This window comes from Leptodactylus fuscus, chromosome 3, assembly GCF_031893055.1.
Source record: "Leptodactylus fuscus isolate aLepFus1 chromosome 3, aLepFus1.hap2, whole genome shotgun sequence".
Taxonomy (NCBI): Eukaryota; Metazoa; Chordata; class Amphibia; order Anura; family Leptodactylidae; genus Leptodactylus; species Leptodactylus fuscus.
In genome coordinates, this window is record NC_134267.1 from 113,143,782 (window position 1) to 113,161,753 (window position 17,972).

General features: G+C 40.1%; 1 protein-coding gene across 1 annotated transcript in view; it reads left to right on the forward strand.

Moving 5' to 3' along the window:
• Positions 1-17,972, forward strand: part of ASCC3 (activating signal cointegrator 1 complex subunit 3) — a 454,027-nt gene that overhangs the window by 206,440 nt on the left and 229,615 nt on the right. Inside the window, exon 14 of the mRNA XM_075268175.1 lies at positions 16,971-17,105. Within this exon, the coding sequence (XP_075124276.1) occupies positions 16,971-17,105 (135 nt within the window). The remainder of the gene's footprint in view (positions 1-16,970; positions 17,106-17,972) is intronic.

Here is a 17,972-nt window from a genome sequence, read left to right on the forward strand (position 1 = left end):
GGAAGCCTGGTTTCAAGCTTGCCGAGAAAACCACGCCTCCTTCTCCCGTCTGGCCCGCCCCTCCTTCACTGCCTCTCAGATCTGGCTCCGGCAATGATGCCACACAGACAGGGAAGGAGGGGCGGGCCAAACGGGAGGAGGAGGCGTGGTTTTCTCGGCAAGCTTGAAACCACTCCTCCTTCACCCGTCTGGCCCGCCCCTACTTCCCTGCCTGTGTGGCTTCATTGCAAGAGCCAGATCTGAGAGGCAGTGAAGGAGGGGCAAGCCAGATGGGTGAAAGAGGTGTGTTTTCAAGTTTGCTTAGAAAACCACACCTCCTTCACCCGTCTGGCCCGCCCCTTTTTCTCTTCTTGCATAGCTTCACTTCCATGGATGAGATAGATTAGATATAGATGGATAGAAAGACAGACAGACACAGACAGATAGATGGATAGATAGGAGATAGATAGGTAGATAGATGGATAGATAGATAGATAGATAGATAGAAAGACAGACAGACACAGACAGATAGATGGATAGATAGATAGATAGATAGATGGATAGATAGATAGATAGATAGATAGATAGATAGATAGATAGACAGATAGATATAGATATATGTTCAAATCACCCCCATATCCCTAGAATACATATAAAACAAAAACATTACTGTGAAACACATACACATTTGGTATCCCTGTGTCCGAAAGCCCCCGGTTCTATTTACATTGGTGAAATATTATATTATTAGGTTATTAAATATTTCACCAATTTTTTTTCCTTAAAATTTTTTTTTCCCTATTTTCCTCCTCTAAAATCTTATGGTCCGGTGCGTCTTATAGTCCGAAAAATACGGTAATTGGAGCACTGCAGATACCCTATATTCAGCCAGACTGAATTCCAAGTGGGGGAAGAAAAAACAGTCCTCAAGCTAGTGAAGGAGCAAACAGACAACCAAAACACCCCCTCCCCTTTCCCAGAACCCAGCATCTACTGCACCTAAAAATTCCGATCATTTTAATTTTTGAAATTTTCCAGTAGCTGCTGCATTTCCCCCCTCATTTTTTTGTGGTAAAATTAGGGGCCTCGGCTTATAATCGGGTCGGCTTATACTCGAGTATATACGCGTAACTAGCAAGAAAGAAGTGAAGGGCTGCAGTATGTGCAGGCTGGAAATAAATGAAGCTACCAAACTTTTCGTTTTAACACATTGCGAAACCCAAGCGTCTTTGTAAATTGCAACATGTCAAGTATACCTACGAAAACGCTGGCATTTTCCGCATAAGTTTAATAGAAGAAGAAAGTCTGCAGAGAAAAACCCTGCAGACATTCTGTATAAAGCTCTGCAGGAGAAAACACTGTGCATTGCTGCCACAATTCGCTGCGTGGGACTTTAGCCTTAACATTTTAGTATAAACCACTGGATGAATGCCTTACACATTATATTACATGCACTTGTATTACTTGACACACAGAAGATGCTACGATGAATTAAAAAAGAAAAACTATTTGATTCCCGTTTTTCTCTCGGTTTGTGGGTTTTAAGTGATTTTCAGTATTATAATTTCTGGTTCCCTGCTTATATGGCTTGTATATCTCTTAAGTGTGCTAGATTTGTTCTTCAATCATTTACTGTTGAACAGCGTTGCAGTGAACATTACTGGTAGAACAGACCATTTTACAGTAATGTTTCATGTGAAAAACTAAATCAAATTTTGACTTTGGATGTCCTTTAAATGTTTCATAAAAATGTCAGAGACTCATAAAAACTGCAGCTTGTGCCTAAAAAATACATGTTATATAAATAGTTTTACTTCTTTAAACGCTTGACTAAAGAAATACGTCAGTTTTATCTTCTGGTAACCAGTAATATGCATGCTGTATTATTGAAAGTCCATAGAGACTGGGTAAGTTCTCAGAAATATCTAAAACCGCTCAGGCTGTATAATTGCTACGTGAAACAAATTAAATATTGCTTGGAAAAGGGACCACAGCCATTTTCTCTGCCTTTTCATTACATTATGTTGTGAGGTTTTATGTACCGTAATATATAGTAACCGTAATCACTGGTAATGGAACAACTTCCTGTTTTAGGTGGTCTGTTATATAGGTCATAAATCAGGCCTCCATTTATTCTCTAACGTCATGTAGTTACAGACAAGTACTATTAAATATACATATTAATATGATAAAGTGACTAGATGCAGTTGTCAGGAAGCACATCTCCAACAACCAAATGTTTTGAAAGGCATAGGCACTACAGATGAGCAAACAGTGAAATATTTGAGATTTAATATTCGTTTTGAGTAGAGCCTCAATATTTGACTACTCGATCGAATATGGAATCCCATTATAATCTATGGAAAAAATTGCTCGTTTCAGGGGAAACCACTATTCAACTAAAGGAGAGTCACCAAGTCCACGAGTAGCAGGAGGAGTGTGTTTAGGAGGAGCGCTGTGCAGTTAAAGCATTATAGTCTATGGGGTCTGTTCGCTTTAACTGCACAGCGCTTGCAGTTGTGCTGATAAAAAGTAAGCTCCCTCATAACCGCAAGCTGCCATCTCTACCGACTAGCAAAGACAAGCATGCAGCAAATCAACGCTTTTGCAGCAGGCTCATCCTTGCTAGTCGGGAGAGCTGGCAGCTTGCTGTTACGAAGGAGCTGACTTTTTTGTCATAGGAATGCATTGACCAGCGTTGATTGGCCAGTGTACAGCATTCAGCCAATGAACGCTGGTTCTGCCGGAGGCTTGTCTGTGAGGAGGCGGAGTCTAAAATCAGACCACAATGGAGACTGCTGTGGTCCAATCTTAGACTCCGCCTCCTCACAGATGAGCCTCCGGAAGAACCAGCGTTGATTGGGCGAATGCTGTACACTGGCCAATCAACACTGGTCAATGGATTCCTAAGAGAAAAAATAAGCTCCCTCGTAACAGCAAGCTGCCAGCTCTCCCGACTAGCAAGGACGAGCCTGCTGCAGAACCAGCATTGATTTGCCGAATGCTATACACTGTATAGCATTCGGCCAATTAACGCTGGTTCTGAATCGAGTATTTACTGCGAATAGCTAGTAGTATTCGATCGAGTACGAATATTTCGAATAACGTAGTATTTGATCGAATACCTACTCAATCGAATACTACTCACTCATCTCTAATAGGCACCAAAGTAGCAATGAGGGTTGTGGTGTCGTTGAAATCTGTAGAAATATACTGACACCAACTCCAGTTTAAAAGTTAAAGGGGTTGTTCAAGACTTTCCCTTTAGAAGTTTTCATGCATTTTGAAATGGCACACTAAGTACTACTTCTTTCTTTAAAGGAGCTCTATCACTAGATATACGTGTTATGAACTAAAGATATGCCTGAATAGCCTTTAAAAAGGCAATTCAGGTGCTGCTATTAGTTTATAAAAAGACCACCTGTTTTTGTTTCTTACCTCGGAAATCGATATTCAAATGAGCTTGATCATACACGGTGTGCGTTCCGTGCACCCCTTAGCGTCATAGCTTCTGGACGACCACAGCTCTTCCTTGTGCTTCCAAGCCCCCTCCTCCTGCTTGTTCACCGCCTCCATCGTCGGTGGTTTCTATTGAAATAATGCGCGTGCACAGTAGCGCTCCCTCCGGTGCGCTACTGCGCACGCTCCGCCTTTTTCCCGTAGAGAACATTGCGAGCTGGCGCTGTAGCATACGCAGTAGCGTGGCAGAGGGAGCGCTACTGCGCATGCGTGTTATTTCAATAGAAACCACCGACGATGGAGGCAGTGAACAAGCAGGAGGAGGAGGGTTTGGAGGCAGTGGTGGGCATCCAGAAGTTATGACGCTAAGGGGTGCACAGAACGCCCACCGTGCACGGTCAGGCTCATTTGCATATCAATTTCCGAAGTAAGAAACAAAACACAAGACAAAACAAGAAACAAAGTCCTGCATGTCCGACCTTGTGTCCGGCTAAAAAATCGGTTTCCCCATGGACAGGGAGCAGGCGGACACCGGCGGTCATCTTTTCAAACCCATTCAAGTGAATGGGATTTAAGGCTGACCGCTGGGTTTCCGTCCCCTATTCAGTTTTGCCGGGGCTGAAGACAGTAACCCGGCAAAATTCACACCAGGCACCGAGTGCAAGTGTGAATGAACTCTTAGACATCTCTGTTGTACTATCTGTTTTTGTTTTTGATTATTACTATTTGCATAATTCAAAATTTCTAAATATTTCTTGAAGAAATATACTTTGTAATATCTTAATCAGAAGAGGACAGTACTGCACTGTTCTATAGTTGATCACTTTAATGGATACTACTTTGTCACAATTTCATGGTAATAAGTGCCTATTATGTAGAAATGATGTACAGTTCCTTAGATTTACACACAGCACTTAATCCACCACTTTTCACAATAATAGCAGATTTTAACTGAATTCCTGCAGTCTCTGAATTAGAGAGCTAGAAGCTTACAATGTATGTAATGATGGCAATGTGTAAAGCACCATTCTAGGAAAATAAAATAGGTGAATAATTTGAAGCTAGGTAGATTCATATTTGGGGGAAAAAACATGATTTGTAGTTATTTTTTTCTTGGACTTGAAATGAGGTACATCAAATTCATTTAAGCTGAACTGACAAGGAGAATGAATTAGTATGAACACAACCTAAGTGATAAAGAATATTGACTTGTGAAATATAGAGAAATCTGCTTCAAATACTTGGTAGAAAGGAAAAATAGTAAATGGACCCTGATTAATTCTCTCACGTGTCACTGGGTCTGTACTCAAGGTGGCCCTTTCTGCTATATGAAGTTTGTGTCAGTCACTGCATTCATCCAGAGGTAGGGGAACAGCAGCAGCGAAGCATAGTCTACTGTAATAAGGTCTTTTAGGATGTTATATGCGTTTTATTTCACTTCTGTGCCATGTTTTTCCACCCCGTGTGAAGAATAGAAATATGCTAATCTTTCTGAATCATGATTTGTACTGTTCAATGGGCAAAAAGGGTCCAAGACGCTGTTCTAATAATTTTCCGGGCCTTTATTTAAAAAAAAAAAAAAAAAAAAAAAAAAGTGTTATCTAGTGGTATCTTGGACCCTTCTTACTTATTGCCGTTATATGATGCATCAAGGTAAAAACCACCACCAAACTAGATAACTTGACCTTTCGTAGCACATACATTACCTGTCTGGTTACTGTATAAGAGAGTTATCAAATATAAATGATATGTACAAGATAGGGGGATTCTGATTTACTTCACTAAACTGTAGGCTTGTCTCCTTGTACATTACCCTCACAGATTCTGACAGTAATCCAGGGGCAAGCAGTATGTGTCCTTACATCTGCTCTGAAGGGAACAAGATTTCAGAATTTTTTTGACAGATTTTAACAGATGTATAATCTAGTAAATCTTGTTTTAGAACAACAGGTCCAAAGAAAAAGTAATGGGGGCAATTAATTTTAGAGGACATGCTGCTAGTTCTGAATAGTTCAGTGACATACACCATCTGATAGGCGCCATCACTTTGATCATTTTGTATATGGTAATCCATTCAGCCATTCCAAAGATATAAGTCCTATTAGTGTTTAAGAAAATTAGGGTACACTAGCCAAATGGGTGGTAACATTGCATAACTCCACAGCAAACAGAACCCCCCACCCCTTCCTGAGAAATCACAGGGTTACATCCCATTTGGCTAGTATACCCTAATCTGTATCCACACTAACATGGCTTATATCTTCAGGATGGCTTAATGGATTTGGATAAACAAAATGCCAAATTGCTCAGGGTAATGGCACCTTTCAGTTGTATGTCTTTTCTGACCTGGTGACATGTCTTCTTTAAGACTGGCATTGCCCGTGTTGGTCTTAATTCCTCCAATATGGTGAGAAGCACTAGAATTATTCAGTCTTTTGTGTCTGATCATAATCTGTACACTAATGATTGACCAAGCTCACCCTCTGCAGGGCAGTGACTCCGCATACACCTTCAGGCTTCTACACATTGTAAAATGTCCATAGAACCTCCATGGTGTCATATGCATTCCGCTCCACATCCCAGAGCCACAGGCTCAGCTTGTTCTGCCGCATTATGCCCCTGGTAGGCACTGCATTACAAACAAGCAGAATACCTATGCAATAAGGCACACAGTGGAGTACTCCATCATTTTTTTTTCCTTGAAAGATTGTCTATGAATCTAACAAAAAGCAACAAAAAAAAATAAATTAAAAAGTGACCTGTTTTTGTCAGGTTTTTTGGGGGACCAGACACAAAAGTAGGGTTCTTTAAAAAAAAAAAAATGTCCATTTGTATCCGTTTATGTCCATGTTTTGCATCTGTCAAACAAATGAAACAAAAAAATAAGTGATCTGAATGGAGACTAATTTACACTTTGCATGTTATATTATGTCATGATTCTTTTTTTTTATGAAGAGATAACTCCACAGACATATTGATAGTGAATTCATATTGTGAGTCCTATATGGGACAGTCACTGCAGTAATGAGCAAGCTTACCGTCTGACTAATAAGTCTGAATCCACCTACATCCCCAAATTACACCCCCCGAATCACCCATCAGTGATGACGTGATTGCACTATAGACTCCACACAAAAAAACAAATGTCAGGCTAACTACAGGGTAAGTTAAAAGAATGAGTTGGACAGTCCCTTTAAGATGCACATCGGTCTGATTGATTTCGCCCTTATAACAGATTTAATAGTGATTGCTGCCAGTAATTATAACTCACACAAATGAGAGCTTGTCAAACAGTTTCATGACTTGCAGACAAAATAATGGGGATGCTAGCTCTCATAGTGTAAGGACCATTGATCTCAATTTTCCTGCACAGATAATGTCATTAAATGTCCTTAAATATTCTTATATGGTGGCAGTTAAGAAGTACAGACTTACATATTGCATAATGATGAGATTTGTTCTGGAACTAGACTGTTTATAATACTGTATTCATTGCTCAAAACCGATACTTATAGAGAAATGGTCATGCATTTAATTACTATTTCAGAACTTTAATTTTGTGATTTAATTTCGTAGAGTGGAAATAATTATTCATAAAAGGCAAAAAACTAATCATAAAATCGGAAATAAAAACTAATACATGCATACATTAGTAAAGATGTGCATAACAGGAAGTACATGTATGATTATACAAGTTTTCACAATTTATTTTTATTAGCATTTTTACTATGCATTTGTACTTGATAATAAACTTGGACTCACACCATAACTATAAATCAAAGATACCGTCATAGAGTGTCAATCTGTAGGTGGACACCTGCAAAATCATGAATAACGCCATGATCCTTGCCCAAGGATATCCTAAGATGGTTTCACTATACATCTGGTAATAGCTAAGTCTTTACACACACTTTGACAACATAGAAGATGGTGTGTGTCATGTATGGCAGTTTGGGAATTAATTGATCTTAGACCCCACAATCTTATTTTGGGGGACATATGAGGAGTTAAGCTGCTGGAGTCTGAGCCTAGTACTAATGATTAGCGTTAATATGTATGCTAAGCAAAAGATAATAGTATGACGCAATTCATTAAGGGATTTAACAAAATGCAAAGTCAATAAACAAAAGAGAAATTGAAATCACTTGCACACAGTTTTTGACAAATCTTGGCAAGGAGATTATCTCAAACACCACAGAGACCTTCAGATTTGCTCAGATCCTCCTGTCTCTTCCTGTAATCCCAGACACACTTGATGATGTTTAGATGTAGACTCTGTGGGGCCCATATCATCACTTCCAGTACTCTGGTTCTTCTCAATGCTGACGTTCTTAATGAGATTGGCTGCATGTTTGGGATTGTTGTACTGCTGCAAAATAATTTTGTAGCCAATCGGTCAACTCCTTTGTTAGAAACATTCTTAGGCAGGGGCCCCACGTGGCACAAACGCTGTGGCAAAAACAACAGTGCTTTGCAGTCACTACAGTCTAGCGAATCCCATCCACGCTGCTGGAAAAACCACAATGCATTTCCAACGCGGTTTTTCCCATTGCACTTTTTTCGCTGTGGCCCACTATGTGGGGCTTTATCTTTACTTTGTTTTTACACACTGTGCAGAAGGTAGCTTGGTAGAAGCAGTGATGTGGACCCGAACAGTCAAGACAGAGACACAGGTTTGTTTAGAAAAAAAAAACAGGAAAATAACTAAACCTTGACTTCAGGCACAAATGAGCAAAACAAAATACAGTCTTAACTTCAGCAATAACAAAACAAATTCCTGCTTGTCCGAGCGACTAACTAAACAGAAGTAATACCCTAATTATACGTGTGGCTTACTACCAGCCACACAAAAAATTCAAGCACAAATTGGTCTCACCGGACTCGGGGTTACAGGACAGACCCAGGCACCTCTTCACCTCCTGGATCTGCCCTGAAGTGCAGGCTTTGCAGCTTTTTATGTGTCAGTAATGAGCTTAAGGATCCACACCTTGGGCTGAAACGTATTCCAGGCCAGCACTGGACCACACATAAGTCAGGAATCTGGGGCTGATATAGCGGGACTCCAGCACTTTGCCTTTCACCTTCTCACAACACATACATTTTGCACAACACGGTATATACATAGCAAAATGCATCTCTGACGAGAACATAGGATTGGGCATATTGAAATCCAACTTGCCTGATCCTTTCTTTCCTGACCATACACACTGAAATGACCATGTACAACTGATACTAATTTAACATGCATGGACACCTTTATGATTGGTTGGTGTAGGAATCCACTAAATTGCTGGTGATAGTTTTAGCTAAACACAATAAGCACATAGGTCATAACACAAGTGTTTTCTCAGTCTTAGTACCCTATCTCCAGTAATTGAGTAGAAAGAAAGTGCTATAAAACAAACTGAAAAGCTCTAGTTTTTGTAGTTTATGCAATTCCAAGTATAATCCTAAAACCGAATTATACCGTGAGTATAAGAGAGGAGTAAAAGTAGAAAACAAAGTGATGTTTTAAACATCCTTAACTCCAAACAATGATTTTATTGCAATATAATGACTTGTACATAATCATTCTTTCTGTGTGTTCCTTTCCTTTTATTTCCATTGACTTCAAGTAGAGCATTTTCTAGAGATCTAAGAGAATAATGATGCATAATTTTACTCACTGAGCATACGGCCTAAGAATCCAAAACCGTCTAAAAAGTAGATGCACAAAGCTAAAGCTTTTTTCTCCACCTCATTAAACCAAACTGCAGTGCAAATTAAACCATTGTTTACATCATTAGAACAAACCTCACTTTACGCCTTACTTTGAAGGGCTTTGTTTTCTTCCTACACTATCCGGAATCTGTTATGGCTTCATTTTCCCAGTATGCAATAACTTCTGTTTGTACCCTCTGTGTATTTTGGATGCTCCATTTACATACTTATAGTTAAAATTCATCAATTGTTTGTTTATGCTTCCCCATATTGGAGATGTTCGCCCAGTATCAGCAGTTTGATACTATGCCTCATAAGACACAACGTTTGTGGCTCCTCTTTGAGTGCTTATTTTGCAGTGCGTACAACTACTGCTGAGTTAAGGGGATATTATCACTCCTTAGGGAGAGACCACCATATAGGTTTGTGGAGACTTGTTAAGCCTTTAGCACTCCACTTTGCAAGGAACTATGGGAAGAATATGCAAATCTGCCTTCTATGATGTAATTAGGAAGACAGTTGCTGCCTCAGTGTTGCAAACCAATAGAGGGCGCTCACTGGAATGTGCAAGCCTGTCTTATGACAGGATTCCAGTGAAATAACCCAATAATGGCTGCTCCCTTTAGCATCATGGCCGACCTTCCAAGAGGCCTTTGTTTTGCAATGACGCTGGGATTATTACCAGGTATAGTCTCTCAATCGAGGACAGCTGTTTCGATCTACTTGGATCTCAACTACTGCTGAGTAATTCTGCATTGAGATGGGGTAATGGAGAGATCATATTTGGTTCTAGTTGCGTGACTCTTCCAGACACATGTTATGATACTTCTAGCTACATTTTACTGAATCAAAGTACCCATTGACTAATAAACAGCAAGCCTCACCCTGCTACAATGACATCTACAGAGAAATTCTTTTGCTGCCCTGAAGTTGACTGTCATTGATTGTGTACACATCAGCTAGTCAGAATGTCCAGCAGTGCCCAAGTGGTGGCGATTTTTCTACCTGGGTTATACTTATTTTGTTATTTTATCATATCCTTTTCTTTATGCCATATTTTTAAATTCACTATTCAACCCTCAGACTATAACCTATGTATTGTCCACATAATTAAATGTCACCTATTGGTCTAAATAAAGAAAACCTTTCAACATATCACATGACACGTGTTTTAAGCAGTGGTGTTGTTTACCTGAGGAATCTACCAGTGCAACTGTGGCATGTACTCCTAGGCAAATATTATCAGAAAACCAGATCTCCTTTTAAGTCTGACCCAGAGACAACTGGTCTGGGTGATGTGTGTTCAGAACTCTTTCAGTATCCGACTCTAGGATGCCCCCATGCTGGGATAATGAGGTTAGCACAGGAATGGTGCTGGGCATGACACAAGAAAAGGCTGTGATTGCAGAGCAGACAAACCAAATCCCCACATTTAAACAGGTTTTGTTATCAGGCACCCACAGCATCCTGTTTATGACAAGTCTGGCCAGGTAATAACTTGCCAACGCCAAATACATAATTGTAAAATACATAGCTAGAAGTCTCTTATCCTCACAGCCTGCAAAGAGAAGGGGGTTAAGATTGGCATATAGAACCCCAGTGTTAATAAATTTCCTCCACTGCATGCACATCACCTAAATGGGAGAAAAGGAAGAAATCTAGCTGCAAATGTTCAGCTTTTAACAACTGACTGTAAAAGGCAACTTGAGGATCGTCACACCCTGAACAATTCCACCTAAAAATATGTTTTATGTAATGTAAGAACCGTCCTAGCACGTGACATGGATATGGCTGTCAGGGCTTCATCAGGCTGCAAATTGAGCATAAATCGCAACCCAAAACACAGTCCATGCACCCCAAATACACGCCACTACTTCTTATCATAGTCAGAATCAGGATCAATAGGAATCCCAGACCTGCACTACTGCTCCCAGAAGTTAGATGTGAATGTGAATTTCAAATAGGTAATGGGTTCATAGAGCAAACACAAAGTACCATTACATTTAACGGTTTAATACCCAAAGGGTTCAGTTTGTGTGTGTACATATATACATGGACAAGAGATGATGAGACAAGCAAACAGTTTTAAAATAAAAGGAGAAAAACATAATAAACCTAATAACCTAAAGTTCTTTGGATTCTGTGGAGCTTGGAGGATCTCTTTTTGTGGACTGGGCACCCCAGCTCACTTGCTCCAAGGTACTTCCAGTCTCTTGTAAGGTGACTTTCCTGCCAGAGTACCCTGTTTCCCCCTCATCTTGAAAAGCTGGAACATATCTGTTTTATTCTGCGCCTTGGAAAGAGGTATACGTGGCAGATGACTATGCTTGAAGGCCCAAGGTGTTGCAAAGCAATACATTTCATTGGCCGTGTATCTAATCTTAATGACAGAAAGAAACATTTTTACCCCTCCTCGTATTGTGTGTAATATACTGATGTCACATGCATAAACAATGCATTCAATAAGGATATATACATGAACAACATAACTCAGTAGTGATACATACACAAGTGGGCTTCTTTCATCAATTTTCATGTGGATTTTCAAGCAGGGTTGCAGCATACAGTAGAAAAGGATGAAGTCCTAAATTTCCCTTTTTTAGCAGGGAGTGATGGATTTGAAGCTCCCTTGATGCTTGTTCATTAATAGAATGGCAGGCAAAAGAAAGCGTTCATTTTTTCAAGCCTTTAAGCTTACAGTATGTCTATGTGGCATATCTTTAGGGCACTAACACAGAACTCATGTTATTTAATGTACTTGGAAAAATTGGAAATGGCAGCCAAGCTCCTTGTGAAATGTTGTAGACTGATGTACTAGTTAATATGAATTCCCACTCTTTTGCTCATCTATAAGGCACTACAGAATCTAAGCAGAAGCATGGCGATCTGGAAGTGTCATCCTCTAAGGCTAAAGCCCCATGTAGAGACTGGCAAATATATACAAAAACAGCCCAACTACCCAGTATTTGAAAAAATATTAGAAAAAGCACACTTACATGCCCCGGTGAGTGGAATCGCTGGAGCGATGAATAAGTGCACGGGATGTCCTCCCCCGCTGGAAGATCAAAATCCGTAAAGAAGAAACAAAATTCAGGTTTTCCCAGTACGAAGCACTCCGCAATGGTTGTTTTTAGTATAAAACTTAACTTTTATTCTGTATCATCATACAGGCTGGTAAAAAGTGAGCTGCCGCCGTGATGTATGGATGGAAGAGGGTCCGTACCCTTACACCTACGCGTTTCGGAGGATAACCTCCTTATTCATGGCATGAAAACACACTAGACAAGTACCCTTAAATAAAATAAAACCATAAAAGAAGACACAGATTCAATTCCCTGAGTTGTGATTATTGTGACATTCCATGTAGTGAGCATGCGTGGTTACGGATACCCGGTAAGAACATACATACAGGGATCAGTATGGTTAGAGCTAGTGATTAGCTCTTGGAGCATGCGCTGTTACTAATACTCTGGGGAGCATGCGTATGAGGTGCAAATCGCCATCTTTCTTAAGGGAATCTACCAACCTTAGCCACGCATGCTCACTCCTGTATATACACATAAACTCAGGTATATGGAACATATGAAAATATAGCTTCGTTCTATGTATAATGATTCTGAATAGTATTACAAGTCTTCAGTACTCCTTTTTTCTATTGAGCTACTCAATCTCCATGCACTGAGATATATGTATATGCATATATGTGGTTTTATTTTATTCTTTAGGATGTCATCTTGTCTGTAAACCCATTTTTCTCATTATATACTGAGAATGAATGTTTATATTCCATCATGTTTCTCACAATCTTTTGTGTTTATTTATCAGCTGCTTGCATATAATTATAGTGATTGCTGCTTCCGTGATTAAGAGAACGGAAGGGGCTGAGTCTTCTTTTATGGTTTTATTTTATTTAAGGGTACTTGTCTAGTGTGTTTTCATGCCATGAATAAGGAGGTTATCCTCCGAAACGCGTAGGTGTAAGGGCACGGACCCTCTTCCATCCATACATCACGGCGGCAGCTCACTTTTTACCAGCCTGTATGATGATACAGAATAAAAGTTAAGTTTTATACTAAAAACAACCATTGCGGAGTGCTTCGTGCTGGGAAAACCTGAATTTTGTTTCTTCTAAAGCCCCATGTAGCAAGCTGCAGCCAAAAGCAGAAATGCATCCAGGTTTTGCCACAGCGCTTTTCACAGAAAATCTGCAGTTTTCCTTTGCAGACTTTCTGCTTCCATTATACGGAAATTTTCTTAGGTATAATTGAAATGTTGCAGCTTGCAATAACACATTTCTGAAATCTTAGCATTTACACTGCTGATTATTTTTTGAAATTTTGGCTAATCCTATCCTCTTTGCAGTTGATATAAAATTCTGCGGCCAAATTGCAGCATTTGTGCTATTTAGACCAGGGCCCCTTGTGGCATAAACGCCACGGGAAAAAATGATGCGTTTTACAGTCATAGCAAAGTGGAAAGGATGCTAGCGAGAAAATACACAGTGCGAACACGCAGCGGTTTCCAAAATGATGCGGTTTTGGAAATTGCAGCATGTCTATTATGTCTATGGAAACGCCAGTGGTTTCCCTATAGATATAATTGAAGCAGAAAGTTCGCAGAGAAAACCTTTGCAAACTTTCTGTGTTAAGCACTGTGGGTAGAACCGCGATGCTTTGCCACGTCACATGGGACTGTGAAGGTTATAATTATGTAATGTATGAAAAACGTTGTTATCCTTAAAAGTTAAACGCTAAATATAGTTGTTTGTGTTTAAAACTGAAATACAAGATGATGCCTGCACCCAGGATAATACCCCATTGTATGCAAGTAACACATGCTTGACACGCTGCCAAAAGATATATGGAACTGCTTAAACTTCTTCTCTTTGTGTGATTGAGATGTACTACACCAATCAGGAATGAACACAGGACTTGCTCTGTTCTTATCTCTTTTCCTTTGTCTGCTGCTATTTAACCTCACGTTGCCTTAAAGGGGCTCTATCAGCAAAATCATGCTGATCGAGCCCCACATATGCGTGAATAGCCTTTAAAAAGTCTATTCAGGCACCGTAAAAGTTATATTAAACTACCCCCCCCCCCCCCCCCCGTTTTAAAATAAAACCCTAAAAAAGAATGTGATCTACTTACGCATCGTGCACGCTGGGAGGGCATTCAGGGTGCGCCGTCTTCTTCATCCACACCTCCTCTTCCTTCGTTGTCTTCGGGTCCCGTCCTCCTCCGGCGCTCGCGAACTGAGATTGATAAAAAAAAATGACCTGGGCGCATGCGCAGTAGCATGCAGCTTCTACTACGGCTACTGCGCATGCGCCCAGGTCATTTTTTTTTTTTTTATCAATGTCAGTTCGCGAGCGCCGGAGGAGGACGGGACCCGAAGACATCGGAGGAAGAGAAGGCGTGGATGAAGAAGACGGCGCACCCTGAATGCCCGCCCAGCGTGCACGATGCGTAAGTAGATCACATTCTTTTTTAGGGTTTTATTTTAAAACAGGGGGGTAGTTTAATATAACTTTTACGGTGCCTGAATAGCCTTTTTAAAGGCTAGTCACGCATATGTGGGGCTCTATCAGCATGATTTTGCTGATAGAGCCCCTTTAAATAAACTGCGTCAGTGCACATCCTCTCGGCTGAGAGAGGGTACTAATACCAACATTGTGAGTGGTGTCACTTCTTTATTGCTGGCACTCAGCCTTATTAATTAGGATGACGACAGTTACCCAGGATTACTGGTCATTTGGTCATAAACACAGCCTGTGACCTTATGAGGACCTTTTCCTAAAAGTGGCATTTGTTGCTATGTATGTGGAAGCTATATATATGAGATAGATTCACATGTGCCTAATTTTATTAAAAGGGTATCAAAAATCTTGCACAAATTCCATCAATGAAATTGTAGAATATAACAGTCAGATATTCTGTTTTCTTTTTTTTTTTTTGTCTTGTCTTTCACCCTCTCAATGTACTATAGAGCAGTTACTCTTGTTTTTTATTTTGTTCTCTTTGTGTGTGTGTGTGTTTGTGTGTGTGTGTGTGTGTATATATATATATATATATATATATATATATATATATATATATATATTATACAATATACACTCACCGGTCACTTTATTAGGTACACCATGCTAGTAACGGGTTGGACCCCCTTTTGCCTTCAGAACTGCCTCAATTCTTCGTGGCATAGATTCAACAAGGTGCTGGAAGCATTCCTCAGAGATTTTGGTCCATACTTACATGATGGCATCACACAGTTGCCACAGATTTGTCGGCTGCACATCCATGATGCGAATCTCCTGTTCCACCACATCCCAAAGATGCTCTATTGGATTGAGATCTGGTGACTGTGGAGGCCATTGGAGTACAGTGAACTCATTGTCATGTTCAAGAAACCAGTCTGAGATGATTCCAGCTTTATGACATGGCGCATTATCCTGCTGAAAGTAGCCATCAGATGTTGGGTACATTGTGGTCATAAAGGGATGGACATGGTCAGCAACAATACTCAGGTAGGCTTTGGCGTTGCAACGATGCTCAATTGGTACCAAGGGGCCCAAAGAGTGCCAAGAAAATATTCCCCACACCATGACACCACCACCACCAGCCTGAACCGTTGATACAAGGCAGGATGGATCCATGCTTTCATGTTGTTGACGCCAAATTCTGACCCTACCATCCGAATGTCGCAGCAGAAATCGAGACTCATCAGACCAGGCAACGTTTTTCCAATCTTCAATTGTCCAATTTCGATGAGCTTGTGCAAATTGTAGCCTCAGTTTCCTGTTCTTAGCTGAAAGGAGTGGCACCCGGTGTGGTCTTCTGCTGCTGTAGCCCATCTGCCTCAAAGTTCGACGTACTGTGAGTTCAGAGATGCTCTTCTGGCTACCTTGGTTGTAACGGGTGGCTATTTGAGTCACTGTTGCCTTTCTATCAGCTCGAACCAGTCTGGCCATTCTCCTCTGACCTCTGGCATCAACAACGCATTTCCGCCCACAGAACTGCCGCTCACTGGATGTTTTTTCTTTTTCGGACCATTCTCTGTAAACCCTAGAGATGGTTGTGCGTGAAAATCCCAGTAGATCAGCAGTTTCTGAAATACTCAGACCAGCCCTTCTGGCACCAACAACCATGCCACGTTCAAAGGCACTCAAATCACCTTTCTTCCCCATACTGATGCTCGGTTTGAACTGCAGGAGATTGTCTTGACCATGTCTACATGCCTAAATGCACTGAGTTGCCGCCATGTGATTGGCTGATTAGAAATTAAGTGTTAACGAGCAGTTGGACAGGTGTACCTAATAAAGTGGCCGGTGAGTGTATATGCATCTCATAATTAAATGGTAAAATGTCATTTTCCCTGACATATATTACATTAAAATAAAATAGGCACAAAAAGCTAGAGCAATGACTCCACAATGTGTAAATGAATATGTACATCTACATGCTCAAGCCCTTGTTTAACTCTTTCTCTACAGCATGGAACTAAATGGTATAGAACATTTTATTTGAGTCAGATACTTGTAGAATAATGTAGCAGTAAAACACCAAAAGGACCAGCAGAAATGTGTTTTTTTTCCATAAGGATGTATTTTTATCTTCCAGTTCTTGGTATGCTTTTTACACAGTCAGTCGCACTTGGCCACACTTCTGAATTTTTGTATTCTCTTATTATTAACGTTTAAACAATCTACCTGTATTGTGTAAAATACAAAATGTACATTTGTCATGCAGATCGCACAGTGTATTGCTCAGTAAATGACTAGGCTGTACACATTGTTCTCATTTTACTTAATATTTCCGTTGTTTTTTCTTTCGAAGGTAATGGTTTTTGTTCATGCCAGAAATTCCACGGTGCGGACAGCAATGGCCTTGAGGGAGCTAGCAAAAAACAATGGCCACATTTCATATTTTTTGCCAAACCAAGGATCCGATTATGGTCATGCTGAAAAACAGGTAAGCGCTGAATAATCCACCTTTACCTTGTTCTTGAACTTGTCAGACCTGCACGATGCGTTCCCTAGATAAAACATGAGTTTATTTGTGTATCAGTTTAACTCTTTTCAGTTCTTGTGAAGCCAGGAAAAAATCTGCTCTAGTTTTTCTTGCTTTTCTATATTTTTAGTTTGCTGCTGGTTTGTAGTGTTGAATGTGTTTTCATCTGAGAGGTTGCAATTAGCATGGGGCTTCATGCCCTACTTAGTGCCACTTGTATCTCGAGCCTGATTAAAGATTGAGTATATTTCCTTATCTCTCTTGCCAGTTTAGCCATATAAGCATGTTAATGTAAAATTACATATTTAGCAGAATCTGCTTTAACTCTTTCAGGAAAGACAACATTGTTACTTTTGTGCATGGACTGCTTGTTGCATTTGAGTTTTAGAAAAGTTGATTTTGTCGCCATCTATAACATAGTGTGCACAGCTGCCCAGTGGCCATTTCTCAGTGCTGTATGCCAGGTCCAATCCCCACTGCCAGGAAAAATACATACATACAAGAAAAATGAATTGAACTCTTTGGTATTAACTGGATTTCTGCATTGATTACTAATAAAATGTGATCTGATTGTTCTGTTAGTAACAATTATACATAAACATAAACTAATTAAATTAATAACTTACATAGTTGTACCATTCATTTATTTATTAGGCACAATGGTCCAGATTAACAATTGTGGCTACACGCTTAGGGTAAAATTTTCAATTTGCTAGATGTGTGTGGATTATTAGATAAAAGGGGCACACCTTAAATGTGCCAAAAAAAAGAGCTAAAATTGGGACGTAAAATATTGGCTAACTAAAAGGTGGCATGAACAAAGTCTAG